Below are 21,865 nucleotides of genomic sequence, written 5' to 3'. Positions count from 1 at the left end.
ACAAGAGTAGAGGTCTGATCTCTGATATTAGAAATAACTTGGGACTTTGTACCGATGTTCGTTTGGGTGTCATCCACCCAAAGAGCATCAGACCCGTCCGATACCTTTTTCTCAGAGGCGGGACCTGGGGCATCAACCTGCATGCAACCAGACATGCTCTTCTCTGGGTCCAAAGCGGCTGACCCTGAGTGCAGTGCTTAGCCTCGCATCCTGCATGCCTCGCTGGGTGCCTGTGCCCGTTGATGCCCCTCACGCTATGACTCTCTTCAGACAGAAAAGGGATCTTGGAACTACAGCCGCCATTGTTACTACCATCTCATTGGCGGCTGTTGGAGCTACCACCGGGGCACTAGCCATGAGTCATACTGGGCAGACTGCTCAGACCCTGAACAATCATTTAGCCAATGTAGCTCATGCCTTAGTTGTACATAAAGGAATTAATGCTCAACTAAAAGGAAGCTTGATGGTGTTCAATCAGAGGATTGACCTCGTGCAGGAGCAAATTGATACCCTATGGCAAATCGCTCAACTTGGCTGTCAATGAAAATATGCTGGACTTTGAGTCACTAGCATATAACATGAGAATTTTTCCTACTGTGAGTTTTAAGGATTGAATCGAGGTGTCAGGCTTCCAGAGAAGGCATTTTTATCTGCTAAAGCCATCTTGCTGGTCCCTAAAATAATTTTACAAGTCATTAGTTAAAAACAAACAAACAAACCTCTAAGCCTTCTTTTCTGCTGTAGGCTTCACGGAACCAAACACAGTCCCAGGAACATACACTTGGTAACACCACAAACTCATCTTCGTAGCTTATTTACAGTCCATTGCTTGTCTTCTTTATGTACATGGGTTTCCTCTACGTCTTACTTGTTTCTTTCATCATCATGTTACAAATGAACAATTATTTAGCACCTTATCCTTTTCCAAAAATTTGTACAGCTTTCCCCAGTTTGGGCCACTGTTGCATGGTGGGAGGTGTGGCTATGCCTGTTTCACTGATTACACAGGCAAGGCTTTAATGGCAGGGAAGTCCCTTGTCTACAGTCTTCTGACAACATGGGCCCTGCTCCAGGATATTCTCTCCTAGTGTCTAGAATGCTGACAAAATGTCTCTGTGATACACCTGCCATTTCCTTCTGCATGTAAAGCTTTGCCTGAACTTAAGTGTGCAGTGCAGTGAAGGCTTCCCATGCTTTGCTGGGCATCCTGTGCACCTCACTGAAGACCACACGGGGGAATGTCCTTTAATGCCTGCATAACTTCCCATGGCTTCTCTGCAATTCTACAGGATAATTTGTGTTCTCAGACATCTCCTTGCTCTCAAAAAGTGCTGAAAGTCCTAGCCAAACCCAGAGTGTATATTAGGAATAAATGTGCGGAGACTCCTCAACACTGAGTACCCCCATCTGCAGTCCCCTTTAGCAATACTGTTTCCTGGGCCCTCCAGTGAGGCAGAGACCAACCCAGTGTTTTTATGTCCGTTACAGCGAGGAGCCTGCAGTTTGATCCAGAGGAATGATTCCAAAAATAGATGAATGAAGGACCATGCTCCAGTTCAAATGACAATTTTATGAAATACTGTATCACTATTTTCTCCAATGAGTCTATGCAATGATGTGTGCATAGTCTGAATCACACAATTCCGCATGAATTCTTAGGTTCTCCCAGTTAAATGGATTGTAAAAGCTCGTGTAAGCATGGTAAACATTACCACCAACATTGAGTATGTCCTAGGTACCAGATCCTGTTGTAAGTGGCATTTCAAGTATGAAATTATTCTGATTTTGCTACACGAATGAGCTCTTTTCCTAATTTAATAGGCACATTAAGATAAGGATTAAGTTACTTGCTTAAACAGGGTCATGGAGCTAGTAAGTGGAGAAACCAGAAAGAAAGAAAGCCCTGGGTGGCCTACACCAGTCCTTGTCCATGAAAGGTTTTACATGTCCATCTAAGCAGCATGTTGGGAACAAAGTGGATTCAGGAAAACAGGTCTTGGTGAGGATAATAGGTACTGCTGCTTATATGGAATGTATGGAAAGTTTTCTTTTGTTCATATCTTGCCTGTGTTCTGGCCTCCAGCAAACACAGGAGACAAAGCAGACTATGTATGACAATATGGAAGTGACCAGCGAAATCTTCTAAAAATAAAGATCTTGTTCTTCAGTGAAAATCTAAGAAATGAATTTACTCTGGGGTATCAAGAAGCCCTGCTCATGACAAAAAAAAAATTCTGCCATGCTTGGAAAGAATGTTTGGGACAGGACAGGGGTTGAATCCGATTTAACCAAGAATCTCTCCAATATATTTTCCTTACTATTGACCCAGACTGTCTGCATGGAAACAGGATTAGGAGGTACCAGGGAGTGACATGATTCCAGAGAAGCTGAGCATTCTAAATGTATGTGTTTGAAGAAGACTGTTATCAAGGAGTGATAGTTTTCAGTGGCAGGCTCCTGTAACATCAGAGCTCTGTTCATTTGATTTTCCATTTGATGGCAAAGTGAATGTTTGAGCAAAAGCCTGGGCATGTGTTTTTAACTGGTCTTCTGATTGTTCAGGGACTTTATCCTGTGCTTTATAATAAGCTACAAGAGCAAATATATATATATATATATATATATATATATATATATATATATATGCTGATAAGAAAAAAAAATGAATTGGCAGACACTTTCTCCAGACAAGTCAAAAAAGCACTATTTGAACAACGTGGAAATTGGACTGCTTTAGTGGCTGATCACAGCACTGATGTTCAAAGCTTTCAGACCATGTAATAGTCTTAAGTTCAGGTACACAGTATTGAAAGGATGAAGAAAGCAAGGTTGATTTGAGGGAGCATGGCAAGTTAAAAGAAAAATGAAAAGCTTTTATCAGAGAGAGTGGGTTGTGGGTTATCTGGCCACCTTTAAAGGTAAGGAACCGTTGAATTAATTACAGCAGCCAAAGGAACTTGGTAATAGGTGCTATCACAAAATGCTTTTCTATTTTCCAAGCCATGATTCTCAGCTTCAAGCATTCACACAGAAATAAAAATCTGCTGAGGGGCAGCCAGCCATAGCTCAGCACCTATGGGTGAAAATGGAAATCTTGACTCCTTTGCGGTGTCTGCAAAAACCACCTGAAACCTGGAAAATTGACATGTACTAAATGGAGAGTGAGAGACCAACAAAACCAGAGATTCTCAGCTTTATAATTTACCAATGTCACAATCACACAAGGTGTTGAGTGACAATCCTTTGTGGTGTTGCCAATAAACCAGTGAATGAGTCATTGCTATAAGGCTGTTAACCCTAATAAAACAACACCAGGCAGAAAAAAACTATCTACTGAGTTGAGTTCTTGTTGATTGGGAATATAAAAGAAAGTTGTTAAAACTTTGTAGCAGTTAATGCCTGGCATACAGATACAAGCACATACTTCAGGGCAAATGCACTGTGTAAATATGAATCATCAAGACTTTAAGATTTTTACCTAGCTTTGACAGTAGGCAGTATTCAACACAGAGATTCAGTTCTTTGAGAAAAACAACCACCCACACAAGCAAGCAAATAAACAAACTCTTATTTTTGCCTCTCTATTGGCTTCTTTTACATGTAAAGACTCCATATGAATGTAGAGTCAAGCATTCTAAGGAATGACAGACAGGGAATTACTCCGACACTCAGGTGTATAAAGAAAGGTAATTGGAATAGGAACAGCATTTTTCCCCTGAGTGGTGACTCAACAGAGGATGAGCAGTGTGTCTGCAGTACTGACCCACGTCTAAGACACAGAACCTCTATAGAAAGACACACAGAGAAGTTTAAAGGTGGCAGAGACCTGGGTTACAGCAAAGCTTTAGAAAATGCTTATGGCTTCTGAAAAGGCAGTCTTGACATCTGTAGATATCTGTTTCAGCTGAAAGCTTTATATTTAATTATCATGGGAACCTTTATAGAATTAAATGGTAAAATAATTTGATAGCACCTTAGAGAAACACTGTGCACATATTCAGCCTCTCTGCTGCAGGAAAACATGGGAGCTGGTTTCCTTGGGATTCTAGAACACCTTCATGTGTTGTTTATGACACAGGTGGGCCTTCCTGGCTTAGACAGTGCATGTCCCTTGCAGGTTTGCTAAGATTGTTGAAGAAGGTTTGGCCTGATGCTAGCTGGAGACAGAAAAGGGTGTGCATATGTTGCAGTAGTGGAACAAAGAGCCCTTTCACTTGGCACGTGGGTGAGTAAGGCTGAAAAGCAGTTGGTATAGAGACAGACCATTGGCTCTTAGAGTTCAGTGCACACTTACCTTGTGCCTTACAGTCTCCGGATGCTGTCAATCATATCCCCCCATGGAAAGAGCACAAGCACTATTTTTGTCATTCTGAGGACTAAACTCCATTTTTATATAAGCTGTCTATGTACATGCAACATCCCATACCACACCTTTATTCTTTTGCAATCACATAGCCCTTCAGCCATCAATTTCTTCCTATTGCTTATGCAATTTCAGTAGGAGATTCTGCGTGGAAGGGAAGTGGAACAGTTGATGGACATCATGCTGTTGGCTTCTTAAAAACCTTCAAGTTGCTATCTTCTCTCGGATGAGGGGTTTGCTTGGCTAGCATGCAGCTGCTGCCTGGTTGGTCAGGGCTTGAAACTAGATCATTTTGCTTCCTGCTTGGCCATTTTCCTGCCCTGGTCCTTTCTTTCAACAGGGAAATTGGAATGACACATGGTCCCTCCGAAAAATGAGAAAGGCTCTCCATCAGCTCTAGGGATAGTGGTTACAGAAAACTGATATCAAAATTCCTCTGAACTCTCATGGTCCTTACTTAACATTCATGACCCCAATCTTTACTACTGCCTTTGAAGAGGGAATAAAGTCTGCATTCTTGGTCTCTTTAGGTTTCATTTTGCAACGTTAAGTATCAGTTTTAGTAACAGAAGTTCTAAACATGTAAAAAGTAACAGAACATTTCTTTCAAATCTTCAGCCAAGATTTAACCTCTCAGTCCTGTACTGCAGACTCACTCCTTCTTTGAGTCTTTAGTACTACATCTTATGACTCACTGTTCATTCTTATCAAATAGATTAGTGGCATTATATTACTCTTATGAATCTTGTATTTCAGGGATAAATGACCACCTGCATCTTGTAATCTTCACACTACAATCAGATGCTAGTTTTTAATATAAAATTCTACATCAACATACAAAAAGGCAAGGATGCTCTAGATGCCAAACATCAGTGCTTCTCAGGCTGAGGGTTGTGACCCATTTGGGAGTCAAATGACCCATTTACAAGAGTTTCCTTAGACCAGAGGAAAATAGTTACATGATATTATATCAGGAAGATTTTTACATTATATTCCATAACAGTAGCAAAATTATAGCTATGAAGTAGCAATGAAAATAATTTTATGGTTGAGGAGTTAGCCCAGCATGAGGAACTGTCTGTGTTAAAGGGTGGAAGCATTAGGAAGGTTGACAACCACGGCCATAAATGTACTATCAACAGAAAAGCTCTCAGCTCTATACGACATGGTATTTACTAGTCCATGTGGCAATTTACATTTCAATTACTTAAAATGGAATTAAATGTAAAACTTGAGTTTCTCTCTGTATTATGCAAATGTCAGATGTTCTACAGTCATAGGTCCAGCTATTCCTCCCTCACTCTGCCTTGGGCTGTGCCAATATGCAAAACTCATGTGTTGTGGATATAAACACGTTTTTGTTTGGGTCCCAGGTGTGGGATGTGGAACTGATTCAGATGGTCCACAGCAGCAGACTATTTATTTTGTGCAGGCTCTGAAAGGAGCTCTTTGCCAGCTGCAGGTAGTTTGAATCTGAGGACTCTGGAGAGAGAATAAATGTCAGAACCCATAGACTGTGGGGTCAGAGAGAGAACAAAGCTGCTCCTGCTTCTCCCTTGTTACTCTTGGTTGCTGTTATGAGACAAGAAGTTGAAGGTCTATTGAAACGAGGATTGTACTGGCTCCAAAGAACCCAACCATCCTTACCAACAGGAAGCAGCTAAGAGAGAACTAATGCCTCTCTCCCACTAATGCTTTCTCTCTTCTACCTGGTGTTGGGATGTTGGAAGGGATTAGGGTGGAGTAGGGAGACAAAGATATAAGAAACATAAATAAAAGAGTTTAAAAGTATGCCAACACTCATGCTTTCACCATAGCAAGTTCTGCTGGACAGGGCTTACAGCTAAGCTAGTGTATATGGTTTGTTTTAATATCAGTTTGCCATATCCTAATCAGAGTTGCGAAATAAACTGAGGAACTATCTTACTTGCCTTAGTTGACTTGTGAAGACACAGCCCAGATATGCCATTAGCATCGCAGACTAAGTGTGTCTTTTCCTAGGCATCCTTACGGTATTGTTGATATCAAAATGAGCATTTCCATTTGCAGGTTTGAATCAAGAACATTTGCTCCCCAGGAACCCTCCAAGTGTTTGGTGCCACATTAGAATGACTGAGGCAACCAAAATACACCAACTTAATAAATTCTCTCATAAAGGCAAACCGGATAGACATCAGAAGAGGGAAAAAAGAGGGAACAGGACAGGAGCCTATCATAGAGGGCCTCTGACAGACTCTACCCAGCAGGGTATTGAAGCAGATGCTGAGACTCATAGCCAAACTTTGGGCAGAGTACAGGGAATCTTATGAAAGAAGGAGGACATAGAAAGACCTGGAGGGGACAGGAGCTCCATAAGGAGAGCAACAGAACCAAAAAATCTGGGCACAAAGGTCTTTTCTGAGACTGATACTCCAACTCAGGACTGCCCATGGAGATAACCTAGAACCCCTGCACAGATGTAGCCAATGGCAGCTCAGTGTCCAAGTGGGTTCCCTAGTAAAGGGAACAGGGACTGCCTCTGACATGAACTCAGTGGCTGACTCTTTGATCACCTCCCCCTGAGGGGAGCAAGGCAGCCTTATCAGGCCACAGAGGAAGATAATTCAGCCAGTCCTGATGAGACCCAATAGGATAGGGTCGGACAGAAGGGGAGAAGGACCTCCACTATCAGTGGACTTGGACAGAGGCATGGGAGGAAAAGAGGGAGGGGACAAGGAAGGGTGCTGCAACTGGGATACAAAGTGAATAAATTGTAATAAAACTTTTTGAACCATTAAAAAAAAAAGAATGAAAAAATAAATTCTCTCTTTAGTTTTTTCTAATTTAAATTAATATTTTATAATTTACTCACTTTGCATCCCAATTGTAACCCCCTCTCTTTTCTCCTCCTGGTCCCACCCTCTCTCCCTCTTCCCCCCAATTACCCTTCCCTAGTCTCAGAAAAGGAAAGCCCTCCTCCCCTACCATCTGATTCCAGCCTATCAGGTCTCATGAGGACTACCTGCATCCTCTTCCTCTGTGGTCTGAAAAACATACCCCCCCCCCCGAGGGAAAAATGATCAAAGAGCAGGCAACAGAGTCTAAGCCAGAGACAGAACCTGCTCCCCTTACTAGGGAACCCACTTGGAGACTGAGCTACATGTATACACCTGAGCTGGGGACCTAGGTCCTCTCCATGCATGGTCCTTGGTTGGTGCATCAGTCTCCTCAGGGCCCTGGGCCCACATTTGTTGGCTCTCTTGGTCTTCTTATGGATTTCCTGCTCTGGCTCATTCTCTTCCCCCAGTCCTTCCTACGACTCCCTGTGCTCTAGGGAATCAGAGCAGATTCTAAGACTCACAGCCAAACTTTGGGAAAATTCTCTCTCACACACACATCTTTTCCTACTCCCTACACACACACACACACACACACACACACACACACACACACACACACACACACATTCTTTCAGTCTTGCTCTTCTAGAGAATCCTGACTAATACACAGCATTGGGACAATGTCAATAGGGAAGGACAGAGAAAATAAACAAATAAAATAAATAAATCTGTTTTCTGTTTCCTAAGTTTTGGCTATTGATTCAATATCAGTTAGGCCTGGAGTCTAAACAGTGACAAACAGTCACCATTCATTGTGGAGGGGAGAACCAAAATAATATTGTTGAATAATAATAGTAATAATTGTTATTATTGTTGTTGTTGTTGAATCTAGGACCTGACATGTGACTGAGCCATAGCCCCAACTAGCCCTGGGCCTTACATTTTAGAGAGTCACTACCTGAAGTATCTTTGGAAGGGCAGAAGTCATTGGAAAGCCACTCTCAGCTGTCTCCTGTGAAATAGGTCATAACTCCCACAGAAGCAGAATGAGAAATTCTCACATGAGCCCTGAATTCCTGATGAAAGAAGAGACCCCTGTGTGAGCCATGTACCCTTTTTATCCTGATGAAGAAAGCATTGTCATCTTTCAGTCAAAGGGACAGAGGAAAAGACTGAACAAAGCAGACAGAGGACCCCAGCCCATCAGCACTGGCTCATTCTCCAGCACTGCTGATCTGCCCTTCACCATGTCCAGTGCACAGCACTCCACTCAGGCTGACCCATTTGTAAGGCTCTTCCTTTTCTTATAACAGCTCCCGTGTGTCATACGAAACATATTAAAGCTGTATGTGTTTCTGCTATCAGTCTCTCTTATTAGGGTGGCCTGAGCCACAAATTCAGAAAGAGCAGAGGAAACATTATTTTTTTTTTCTAATTGTTCATTATGTGTTCAAATATGAGTAGGAGAAATGTTAGGAAAGAACATAAATCAAGAAACCTACAAAACTAAAGAAAAACTATGTTTTAGCCTCTCTCTCTCTCTCTCTCTCTCTCTCTCTCTCTCTCTCTCTGTCTGTCTATCACGTGTATGAGTGTGTGAGTATGTGTGTGCCCGTGTGTGTTGTCTGTGCCTGTGTACATCGACATGTAGATGATAGAGAAGGACCTCTGCTGTTTTGCTCTATCCCTCTGCCTAATCTTGAGCCAAGGTCTCTCTCTGAACATGGAGCTGGGCTGGGCTGGCCATCCACAAGTCCCAGTGATCCCCCATCTCTTCCTGTCAGGTTGCAGGCACATGGGGTCACACCCCGGTTTTATATGGGCCTCGAGCTCAGATCCACAGCACCGTCAAGCACTATCCTTCGTTAACCCACCTCCCTAGCACCTGCTATGTGAAAGCAGAAAATGACATTGCCCCTCACTGAAGTCTGCTCATCCCGCTACAAGGGAAAAGCCATGACTTGTGCACACAGTGACAAGGCTGGCTTAATCCAGAGCTCTCTAGTTGTGCACTCTCTTTTTTAAATTATTTTTTTTATTTTTATTAATTACAGTTTATTCACTTTGTATCCCCCCTGTAGCTCCCTCCCTCTTACCCTCCTAACCACACCCTCCCTCCCTCTTCTCCACCCATGCCCCGCCCCCAGACCAGGGAGGTCCTCCTTCTTTTCCCTCTGATCCTAGTCTATTAGGAATGCCTGCATGGCTGCTCCCCCCTCAGGGGGAGGTGATCAAAGAGCAGGCCAATCAGTTCTTATCAGAGACAGTCCCTGTCCCCATTACTATGGAACCCACTTGGATACTGAACTGCCATGGCCTACCTCTGTGCAGGGGTTCCAGGCCACCTCCATGAGTGGTCCTTGGCTGGAGTATCAGTCTCAGAAAAGACCCCTCTGCCCAGACTTTTTGGATCTGCTGCTCTCCTTGTGGAGCTCCTGTCCTCTCCAGGTCTTAGTATCTCCCAATTCTTTCATAAGATTCCCTGCACTCTGCACAAAGTTTGGCTATGAGTCTCAGCATCTGCCTAGATACCCTGCAGGGTAGAGCCTTTCAGAGATCCTCTGAGGTAGGCTCCTGTCTTGTTCCCTGTTTTCTCTCTCCTCCGATGTCCATCCTCTTTGCCTTTCTGAATGGAGATTGAGCATCTTAGCCAGAGCACACTCTTATCTCTGAATGCTCAGCACTGAAATACTTGTGGAGAAGCATCCAGGCTCACTCTGCGACACATTCCTGTTTCCTTAAGGTCATCATCTCTCATAGAAACTCATTTCACATCTCGTCAGCCATGAGCACGGACTGGGGACACTGCCTTTAATCTAGCAGAGGTAAGAACACAGGCACAGAGCTAACAGGATAAAGGGCCTGGATTTCCTCCTAATGAGACAAAGCTCAAACTATGCCCGTTTCTGGAAATGGAAGAAACTCTCTGCTGCTCTCCACAGAGCACCTGACAGTGACCGTCAGGACACATTTCATGGTATTTTAGGAGCTGGAAGGGCAGTGAACAGGTGTGTTTGCTTCAGGTGTGCAGCTGCTGACTGAGGGATTGGTGAGGTCGGGTGCTTTTATCCTGCATTTGGCAGGGCCATTTCCCTGAGTGCACTGCACTATCAAAAGAATGTCAATGCTTTATACCTCTCAACCAAACGAAAGGATCAAAGGCTTTCCTCTCTCCCTATTAATTGTAAAAACTGGCTCAACGATGACTGTCATAGTGTGTATGCAGAGACAAGAGAGGAACTAATGAAAGAACAGTATCTGGACCCTTGGGATCACTCAGACCCAACTGTCTGCAATGCAGCACTTATTTTGGGAGTTCCCAAAACAAGGAAGGTGGAAAAAAAAAAGCCAAGCTGAAACCTCTCCCCCCAGAGTCCAGATAAAAGGAAAGCAGTCTAGAAATACATCAAAGCCTGGACTTGCACATTGTGGCTCAGAGTTATTGCACAGCATTTGCTGTCACTGCCTGCATTATTTTAACTCCCACCAGTTTGGGGCCCCGCATTTACCCTTCCGGTAATCACAGAACTGACGTCCTGAGACTGAGGAACGACACTCGATCTTGAGTTCGTCAGTTTGCACAGGATGAAACACAATGGGCAGGGGTGGGAGCATTCTCCTGATATGAGAACAGCTTTTATTTTTCCTTTCAGAGCAGTGCAGTGGAGTCAACTATTAGTGAGACCAAGAAAACACATTTTGTGTGGGTGTAAAACCGTAAGTTCTGCCTCTCCGAATCAAGTTTGGCCACTGTGCTGCATCCTGTCCCTCCCATGACACAGGGAGAGTTATACATCAGTGTGGATGAGCCCAGTCTCCCCCCTCCCACCCCCAGAAGTTAGTTACCTAAAACTCAGTGTTTCATTGTTTTCACCATCACTGCCACCACCACCACAACAACAAAGCCCAAACGCACCTACCCCAAACTAATGTTTTATTTATTTTTTATTTATTTATTTGGACGGGGTCTCATTCTACAGCTCAGGTTAGCCTGGAAATTATTACATAGCCTAGACTGATCTCTAATTTTCAGAAATTCTCCTCCCTCTGCCCTCTGAATGCTGGGATTACAAACCTAACCCACCATGCATGCCCCGCTCCCAAGCATGCTACTCCAGATCTAAAGTCAGATTTCAAGAGACTGTCCCTGTATCCCTTTGTTTTGTTGTATAGCCACCAAGCACCACTGCCCACAAAAACATCTCTTTAGCACCTGAAGCTGTCCCGTCTGCTTCACATGCTAGTGAGAGCTTCTAAATGCATTTCCATGGCTGCCTCAGCTCTGCCTGATCCCACAGCCATGGTTCACTCTCTGTGAATAAGCAGAAAAAGCTTCCCTGCACAGCGTGGCTCGCAAACCGGTCAGGGAGCTAATGTGTTCTTACAGCCCTGGCTGCTCTGGTGCTCAGGCAGCTGGATTCTCACTACTACAGACATTGCTCTCTCTTTCAATTCGTATCCCCTGATCACGATTTTTACATTCAATTTTGTACACTTCTTTCACAATCCAAGAGCTAACCCTCCCAGGCAGCGATGAATACAATTTAGGAAAAACAAGCATTTCTAGGAATACAAAGGAAGAATACTTCAACATTTATAGAAGAAGAAGGTCTCTGACAATTTATATTTGTAATTTTTGCCTTTTAGAAACGTATGGTTCCACTGAAGTAAAGTTTAGCCTGTGGTATTTTCTTGCAGTCACTTAGATTTCACAGCCTTCGTCTGTAAATAAACAGCGAGTTTTTCTACAAGCCAGAAGAAGAGGCTGTAAAAAGTCTCTGTCGTACATGCAGTTATATGATACAACACACTGCTGTCTACTGTATTGTGACGGTTGAGACCAGGGGCCCCTTCTTGAACATGGAATTACCCCTTGTGCCAAGGCACTCAGTAGAATTTTAGCTCCCAACCACACCCTGGTCTGGGCACCCGCATTTCTTTTTACAGACTTCATTATCTTCACTTTCTTAGTTTGACTGTTTGGTCTGCAGGTATGAATGAACATCATTTGTGTGCAGTGGCTGCGGGGGCCAAACAAGGGCACTGGATCCTCTGCAACTAATGTAAAGGGCGGTTATGAGCAATCATGTGTGTGCTGGGAACCAAACCAGCACCCTTTGCAAGGCCAGCAAGCGCTCTTAACCACTGAGGCATCTCTCCATCCTGTGGACCAACCATGTTAAGTGATGGGGTCACGCAGGACCCCGCAGCTGCAAGGTGACACGGATAGCGCAGCTGCATTACAGCACTGGCATGGCATTAGCGACGACATACCTCGTGATACTTCTTCACTGTCTTCCCTGAGCTGCACGCGCAGGACTTCCAGTTGACAGTTCCGCAGCCACAGTTGCCTCCACAGCGCTGCACGAGAAGGCATCGCGGGAAGAAGACCACGTTGGTCAGCTTCAGCTCCTCCCTGAGGTTCACCGAGAGATTCCTGGGAGTGCAGCTGTAACGCTTGACATCCTCATTGAGCCTGTCCAGATCCACTGTAGGTAAACACACACCGAGAGTGCGTGAGCAGACGAGACAGCAAGCAAAGATTCTGATCTGAGACAAGCCTCCTGTGGGTGACAAACTTGTCCCTGGGATCTTGCTATGGAGTCCTACCGTTTAAAAAAAAAAATCCAGTTTTTCTTTAGATCCTACATCTCCTTCAAAATAGGCTTGGCTCAAATTACCTATAACCTGTGCATATGTTACACTTTAAAGACAGGTTTCATGTAGCCCAGACTTGCACTGAACTTGCTATAAACAGAAAATGACTTTGAGCTCCTGATTAGCTCACCTCCAGAGTGCTGTGATTCCAAGCCTGTGGCACCAGGCCTTGCCTCGGTAACTTAATAAATGATGCAAGAAGAACAAACAAATAAACAACAAAATGGCTTAGAGGTAAGAAAATGAAACAGTTGACAATTTTAAATAATTGTGTTTATCTTTTTTCATATCCTTTTTTTTATTTGCAACAACGGTAAGAATTTTATTGGGAAAGACACAATGCACTTATAAGCCTCAGGAACCACATTAATAAGGTGGACAGTGACGAATCAGTTCTAGATAATTCTTTTAGACAATTTGTTAGCACTATTGTGTTGTCGTATGAAAAGTTCCGAAACCGACTGTGGTCTCTGTGCTGCATCTTTTAGACTCAGTGTCCTAGGTAGTTGGCCTGGTACAAAGTGAGGTGAGGCTGACTCTTAGAGATGAGAGTGTGTGCGTGTGGGTGTATATGTGTGCGTGGTGTGTGTATGTGTGTGTGTGAAGCAGTGCCTTTTCCCCAATAATAGTAATAGTCTTTAGGTAATTATATTGTGACAATTATTGAGCATCTGGACCTGAAAGACTGAGGACCAATTACGTTTTGTCTTGTTTTGTTTGTTTTTTGCCTTTCACTTCAATACAATAATCAGTTCCTAGTGATGGGAGGCTTTTAGAATATCACATCCTTTTTAAAAACTCTTATTTATCCTAAAATTTTTTAAAATTATTTTATTTGTTTATTCATTTTACTTCCTAATTGCACCCCTTCCCTCCTCTCCTCTCAGTCCCACTCTTCCACCCTATTCCTCCTACCTCTCTCCCCTTCTCTTCAGGTAAGGGGAGCTGCTGCTCTGTGTCCCAGCCCACCCCAGCACACCCTTTCACAGCAGTGGAAGCATCCTCTTCCACTGAGGCCAGAAGAAGAAATCGACAGCATCAGCCCTTCTTGGTTCTAAACACATCCCATTACTTAAACATAATTTGAGTTATATAGGGACAACAGTTGGAGAGTTGCTATAATGTTATCTAATGCTTTCTGACACTGAAGTATTTACAAATAAACAGAACAAGGAAACATGTTTTGCTTTCTGTTTTAATCCCAAAGCCAATCAAAGCTCCAGGGAGAATGGTACTGTGGGGTAAACAAAGTTGCATGTTTGCACTGAATCCCAGGTAGGGATAATAAAGTGCATGTGTACATCATATCCCAGGTGGGGAAGACAGGTGCATGTGTGCATCATATCCCAGGCGAAGAGATCAAGGTGCATGTGTGTGTGCATCATATCCCAGGTGCAGAGAACAGGTGCATGTGTGCATCATATCCCAGGTGAAGAGATCAAGGTGCATGTGTGTGCATCATATCCCAGGAGGGAGGACAGGTGCATGTGTGTGCATCATATCCCAGGAGGGAGTACAGGTGCATGTGTGTGCATCATATCCCAGGAGGGAGGACAGGTGCATGTGTGTGCATCATATCCCAGGAGGGAGGACAGGTGCATGTGTGTGCATCATATCCCAGGAGGGAGGACAGGTGCATGTGTGCATCATATCCCAGGAGGGACTACAGGTGCATGTGCATGTATGGAATTCTAGGTGGCAGCAGTGTCTTGCTTTGCAGTGAGGATTTAGCTTTATCTTAAGGTTGCTTCCTTTCAGTGGAATGTTTTTTAACAGCTCTAAGCCTCTGCTTCCTCTTGTAAACATTTAAATATTGAAAAGGTTGGACAGAGCAGACCTGTTATGTGATGAAGGCTGGCTAATATTCTTTATCTTAATTCATTTGATTCTCTCCACTTTTATGTTTTCCTTCTTTAAAAGTTGATTGCTAAAGCAAGGAAAGAAAAAGCCAGTCTCTCTCTCTCTCTCTCTCTCTCTCTCTCTCTCTCTCTCTCTCTCTCTCTCACGTTTCTTACATAATGATTATTAAGGACTACACTGAATGGGGATTGCTATGTATTGAGAATGTTATGCTAAACTTTCCAATCCAAGTCATTGTGACGGTTGGTGTTGCCAGCATGCATGTTTCCAGGCACACTTGTGAAGGTTAACTGATAAGCTGAGGCCCATCATTCCGTGAGGAGAAACATTCCTTGAGCAGGAATCCTGGACTGCATAAAATACAACATGTGATGTGAGCAGGAGCATTTGTTGGTTGTTGATTCTTGTCTGTGGATGCAAGGCAAGAAGCTGCCTCCTCAAGCTCCCACTGCTGTGACACCCCCAAAGGGATGGACGATAACCTCAAGCTGTAAGCCAGAGCGCAGCCTTCCTTCCTAAGTGGCTTGTGTTGGGGAGCCATGTTCATTATCTGTCTAAACAATTGTCGAGCTATATTTTAGGTAATTGGACTGGAGAATTCGATACTACGATGGAGCAGCTGAGAGTGGCCATTGTCACAGCAAATTCTACCGGAGTGGACGCAGGACTAGCCACAGGATTATCAACATGGATTGCTGCAGCCATGAATCATCTGAAGGAATGGGCGGGCATGGGAGTGTTAGCAGGCCTTCTGGTGTTGGTCTCCTTGGTTTGCCTGTGGTATATATGCAAGATTAGAGTCTCACAACAGTGTGATGCAGCCATGATCATTCAGGCCTTTACAGCCATTGAAGCAGGACATTCTCCCCAAGCATGGTTGGATACCATAAAAAGCTAAAATGATACGCTCAGGATGCGAGGCTAAGCACTGCACTCAGGGTCAGCCGCTTTGGACCCAGAGAAGAGCATGTCTGATTGCATGCGGGTTGATGCCCCAGGTCCCGCCTCTGAGAAAAAGGTATTGGACGGGTCTGATGCTCTTTGGGTGGATGCCACCTAAATGAACATCTGTACAAAGTCCCAATTTATTTCTAATATCAGAGATCAGACCTCTACTCTTGCCTGATGCGTCTAAAACAAAAAGGGGGAACTGTAGAGAGCTGCGGAATGCTATGCCTTAAAGATGGAGCTGGTTTCTGCCTTCCACCTTCCCGATGGTGAGTGCTCTCTGTCACGAACAACTCCACATTTGGCTAAGGCCGAGGATCTGGCTTGCTTCCATGTATGTGGACCTATCTGCATTGCCCCCGTGGCACGCCTGGGTTGGCTACCCAGAGGCTATTTAAGCTGTGGGCTGGCTTTCCCCGGGGTCCGAGGATTGTTCAATGTTCCTGAATAAAGTGCATTGAAAAAAAAAAAGAAAAGAAACCAAGACATCTGTAATATTTACTTGTATCATTGTTGCATAACTTACACTTTAAATAGTATTCTGAAGACAACTGCTGCATGCCCATAGTAACCACCACACGACTACAGCTAGACAAAAGTCCTGCCTTCCAAACGTAGCACTCTACCCTGTGCATGGCCAGGCTGCCTCACAGGTGATGCCTCACAGGTGACAGGCAAGCTATGCCACCTTCACCAGCACCATTCTCACCCGTGCCACCCTCACCTGCACCATCCTCACCTGCCCTACCCTCACCTACGATACCCTTACCTGTGCCACCACGTGTGTTCCACCTCACCTGTGCCACCCTCACCTTCGACATCCTCACCTGTGTCACCACACCTGAGCCACCCTCACCTGCTCTACCTGAACTCTAGCCTCTGCAAATAGTCTTGAGTCAAAACCGTTTGAGGAACAAAAAAAAAAAAAAAAAAAAAAAAGAGAGAGTAATTCCTGCAGCATAGATCAAAAGCCAAGGATGATAGCGAAATGTTTCTGAGAGAAAGAGTATTAAGAGAAGACGCAGATAGGGGCCAGTAGTCCCCTAACTCCATACAGTCAGGAAACTTCACCGACAGAACAGTCATACGGCCAGGCGACTCTTGAATGGAAGTTAAATGGCACCTGAATTGATGGGCTTCCCCGAGTGCCTTTTCAGATAGACAGCTGTGCTTTGATTCTCAAGCGCAGCAGTTTATTCCTGATATGTGCTGAGCACAGGACACTGTGGGGACTCAATAAATGCTACATAATCACTCTGCATAATTTATTGCTGTTTTTCTTCTTTTGTAAAGACATGTCATAAGTTTAGCTATAATCAATCCAGCTTTAAATTGAATGAGCTGTGTCTTGGGAAAGGAACCATTTTTATTGCTGCTAAAGCTCTGCCAACAACTGCAAGCAAAGCAGGAAGGATTGCATAAAGGGATTAAGAGGTGCTGCAGTCAGCCACTACAATGTCACCTTGAGATAATACTCGGGCTGGCTCCTGCATTGCTGTGCTGGTGGACCAGGCTGAAGCCGCTGGCCAAAAGTGCTGCCAGTGATAACAGCTATGCATTTATTCAATAGAAGAGTAAACAGATGCAAATAACGTGGTGGTAGCGGGGGATGGGCTCAGGATGCCGATGCCTGCAAAGGCAGAGACAGGGCATAACAGCACTGAATCACTGTTTCCTGACTGTAGCCTTATGCCAGGCAACTTCACTATTTAATTACATTTCTCTGCTCATTTTTTTTTTTTTTTTTTGAAATGAGAATAATGAAAGTGAAGAGAAGTGAAGAGAAAATGGTAAAGCTGCAATTAATGCCCTTGCTCCTTTTGGTACATAGCCTTTTTCCTAACACTCAGAAACAGAGGAACCCAGTGGTGGAAGAAGAAAACCAACATCACTGGACCTGTGTCAGGCTTTTTTAAAGGATGCTGAGCCAAAGTTAGCATACTGAGTGGTTACACCCTCACAGGCAGGGGCATCTATTGCAGCATGCTTTCTCCATGGGAATCCAGCAAAACCACAAGGTTTCTTCAGTAATCTAGGTAAAACACACAAGTTTTGTTTCACTTTATTACAGGGAGAGGCTTACAAGGCTGTCAGTTTAATGCATGAAGTCATTCATTGGTGTGACTGCTGTAGTACCCAGCGGGGGACAGAGACCACAGAGGTGCTCAGTTTACAACTAAAATGAACAGGTTCTTCTGACTAGATGCAAATAATGTGACAGTAGGCATTCTGCACCAGATACCAAGTTTCTAGGCAGAGAACACTGATTACAAAATAGTCCACAAACTGAGCAGGAGGATAAGGGTCCAGGTGTTCCTAAAAGAAGCACTCCAGTGAGAGCCTCCCTGGGAGACTAGGAGAGCAGCTGCCCTTTGTGGTTTCCATCTCTGGGACTGAACAGCAAAGATGTTCCAAGCTTAATTCAAAGGCTCACCACTTCATCTAATTAAATCCCTTTATTTCACCCAAGTGGACATGGTATTATAATGCCAATTTTGCTATCCTTTCCAATTTACTCTAGATTGTTTTAAAATGGCTTATCCATATTAGTTAAGGTTCGGGAACTCTTCATTGACAGTGTTCTAGGAATGGTAAGAAGGTTTCATGATGCAAACCTTCTTCACAACACAGTGATCCATAGTAGAATGCTGCCCCCTGAGTTAGGAAGTATCTTTCTGCTACAGGCCCAGCGTTGAAGTGCAGGCCGGGCACAGGCTAGTTGGGCTTTGATAAGAGTTCTATTTGTACCCTAGAATGGACATATGAATGTACACCTCCTTCCCATTTCTAATAGATGAGGTGTTAGGTGCTGGGAGTAAATCAGCCCTGTCTTGTTCCTATTAGATCACTAGTAAAGAACTGTATCAACTTCTCATGTATGACTGCATGAAATCTAATTTCACAGTGGAGGAAACAGGGATCTTTGAAAAATAAAGAAAAGACAAAAACAAAAGCCAGCCATCTCTAATTTCTCTTCCAGTGATTTCTAAGGTTTATGGAAGCAGACTAATCATCATTACTTTTCCTCTCCTACTGTGCGAGTCCTAGTGGGAGAAGCAAATACGGCTCATTTAAGATGTTCTTCTAAAACTGCATTATGTTTGCCAGAAGAAGCAAGGTAGAATCAAAGAAAATACAACTTCATCTTTGTGCCAATTTTTTTTTTTTTTGCTAAGAATTGGTATTCAGTAACTAACAGCTATGTGAATGAATCAAAGAAATGACTCTTTTCAGCATAATCTTTCCAATCATACACAGAGAAAGAAATAATCTCATATGCTGGAAGGTCCTATCTCTTACCTGATCTAGAACGCAGTGTGAAAGGTGTTAAGGAAGATAAGAGAAATCAGGGCTGTCAGTCAGCTGTACCATGGAGAACGCTTGCTGCACAAGATGACACCTGGCCTAGAGCTTGGCTTCAAGAAGGCGCCCTCTAAGCTGCCCACCTGAAGGTGCTGATGAACACAGCCTTTGTGTGTTGGAGACTGTTGAAACAAACCTGTTAGGAAAGTGCTAAGCAGGTGACACTGATGTTGGGGTGAAAGCAGGAGGTGACAGGGATACAGGAATAACTGTGTTTTTATAACAAACAACCAGTGGCTCTTAGTTTTTTTCAAAGTTCATAAATTCCCCAGGGTTCTATCCACTTTGTGGTCTTTACAATCCCACTGTGATGTGTTAGTCCCCTCTTCTAGAAAGCATGCCCTAACTGTGAAAACAATTTTTATACATCAATCAAAAATTGAGATTAAAAACCTCAGAATTATTTCATCATTTTTATAAGAAATTAGGATATTTTAAATTTAAGACTACGAAATACTTTAAATTTCATAATTTGGTCTGCAGGCTGAATATCCTAAAAGTAGAAACATTCACCATTTGAATCTCTAAAAAATAACCTACTACTTCACAATAAAATGTCATCAGCCAACTACTGATATCTAAGGCTCAGAAACACCATAAACAATGTGACAATGGGAATTTACTGAGCCTATGATAGGTAGGAAGGGTGTTCTTGCACACACTTTCTTGGTTTTAAGACGAGCTTTTACTTTGGACACTACTATCTTCATCTTTTAGATGTGGAGACTCATAAATAGCAAAGAGTTAAGTAACTTGTCTAAAACTAGTAAATACTCAGCCAAGATGTTCTAGGAAATAACTCTAGATGGCATTGAATTAGATTTAACAAATATTGACACCATTATTAGGCAAGTCTCTGAGCTCTGGCAACACTGGGGGAATGCATGCAGTCTGTCTATGACATCAAAATTAAGAAAAAAGTGAAGTGATGCTTAGGAATCAGTGAGCTTTTAAAGTATCTTGCCTTTAAGCCTATGATCTCAAGCTTTAAACACCAGTAGATTCCCCATAGCTTTGTAGCCAGCAAAGCTAGGTTCATGACATGTCTCTCTGCTTAGTCAATGTCAGCGAACCTTTTTGAATTTGTTTCTCTTTCAGCAAGAAATGGAAATAATGATAGTCTCATGGCATGCATTTATTTTGCTTGAATGAATTTAGAGTGTTTGAAGTCCAGGTATTAATCTCGGCTCTCAGTAGGTCTGACCCACATTAGTGTTGCAGACAAATGAGGTCAGCTGAACATAGAATCACTTACTGTCAGTAGTAGCTGAGGAGAGGAGGATTGTGGCCACCTTCATCTAAACATCAGAGGGGCGATGGCCAGGTGTGTTCACTTTCATTTCATGTTCTCTCAAGTAAACACACCCAGTGAGTCTAGGCTCCCCACCCTGCAATTCTAAATCTTCATGGTCCAGAAAGCAAAAAGGCAAAAAAAGATTCCATGTTGGAGAAAAAACATTAAGTTTGAGAGAGGAAATTCTCAATGATCAAAACAAGTTCTAGAAAGTTTATGGGTAGGCAATATCCTAACAAGTTTTGTACTTGGCAATTCTTGTGTAAACTTTTAATGAGTGTAACTATTACATAGACACTGAGACGTGACAGTGTTTGGAGACTGCATGAGGCTCTGCAGACTACTGCATGATCTCAGTGCCTCTCAGGGAAGAGAACAGAGCTCAGTGAATGGATTGGTTCTGCACAGAACTTTGTAAGCAATTAAATTATATACTAAGAACCATTTGTATACCTGTGACTAGACGCTGGATATGCTGTTACTTCATACAGCTTTGCAAAGGAACTGTTTTACAGTGGGAACCAGGGAACCAGGGAACCAGGGAACCAGGGAACCAGGGAACCAGGGAACCAGGCATGATTTCTCCAAAGCTGCTGTTTTAGAATTTGAATTGTACCACAGGTTTGCTGGGCTTCAAAGTTTGTTGTTGTTCTTCTTCTCCCCACAGCATTCTTTCTCTTTCTCTATTTTGGTATTGAGGGTAAACACTTTGAATACTGTGAGATCTCTTTTTTCTGGTGTCTACCATGTTTTAGAAAAAACAGGGAGGCTGATCACGTTTCAGTGATTTATTAGAAAAGGAGATCTTCTGTGGTATGCTGTTTCCTGTGCTCCTGAGGGTCTAACTTACCATCTCCAGCTTGACTGACCCCGTACTTACTGGCATCAGTCAAGGGCTTCATAAAAATACTCTCACCCAGGGATTAAATAAACATAGAGAGAAAGATGTACGCACTTGGTTTTCCAAATATTTACTACTTCAATACATTTGGAAACTTCTTGATATGGCTCATTTATTATATTCATTTTCTTCAAGTTCCTTGTGGCTATCACTTACCTTAGTGTACAAACCAGAGTCAAATATTTCAGACATTAGAGCAAAATGTCATAAAGACATGAAGAGAATTGATATTAGATCCTCAGACACAGGTTAGGAACAACCCCAGAGTTATAACAGCTACTCATTTAGGATCTGTGGAAGTCATGTATTTCATATTGTGTGTTTGCAATAAACTGAATACCAAGGCAGTTGCTGCACTTAGTGTTAAAATACTGACAGAGAGGAATACATGTCAACTTCAGCATGTAAAACCCAAAGCTAGTAAATTTTTGGAGAGGAACATAATTTATTAATGATTTGCAACTGTCAATTTGGAACAGACCAACACATTTGTTAATGTTTTATACTGTTTCATTCCCTCTCTCTCCCACTTCTCTCTGTCTTCTCCCTTCCTCCCTTTCTCTGTCTCCCTTCTCTCTTCCCTGTGTCTGTCTATATCTCCGTCTTTCTTCTGTCTCTCTATCTCTGTCGCTCTCTTTCTCTCTCTGTGTATCTGTGTG

The 21,865-nt window shown here is 43.2% G+C and overlaps 1 protein-coding gene across 2 annotated transcripts in view; it reads right to left on the bottom strand.

The window, feature by feature from the left end:
* The window catches only part of Pdgfd (platelet derived growth factor D), a 217,867-nt gene that overhangs the window by 3,361 nt on the left and 192,641 nt on the right, over positions 1-21,865 (bottom strand). For both annotated transcript variants that reach the window (XM_060369035.1, XM_060369032.1), the window contains exon 6: positions 12,457-12,671. In XM_060369035.1, coding sequence (XP_060225018.1) covers positions 12,457-12,671 — 215 coding nt within the window. The remainder of the gene's footprint in view (positions 1-12,456; positions 12,672-21,865) is intronic.

The sequence above is a fragment of the Meriones unguiculatus genome, chromosome 1, assembly GCF_030254825.1.
Source record: "Meriones unguiculatus strain TT.TT164.6M chromosome 1, Bangor_MerUng_6.1, whole genome shotgun sequence".
Classification (NCBI taxonomy): domain Eukaryota; kingdom Metazoa; phylum Chordata; class Mammalia; order Rodentia; family Muridae; genus Meriones; species Meriones unguiculatus.
Note: the sequence above shows the minus strand (reverse complement) of the source record. Positions and strands in the feature narration are given on the sequence as shown.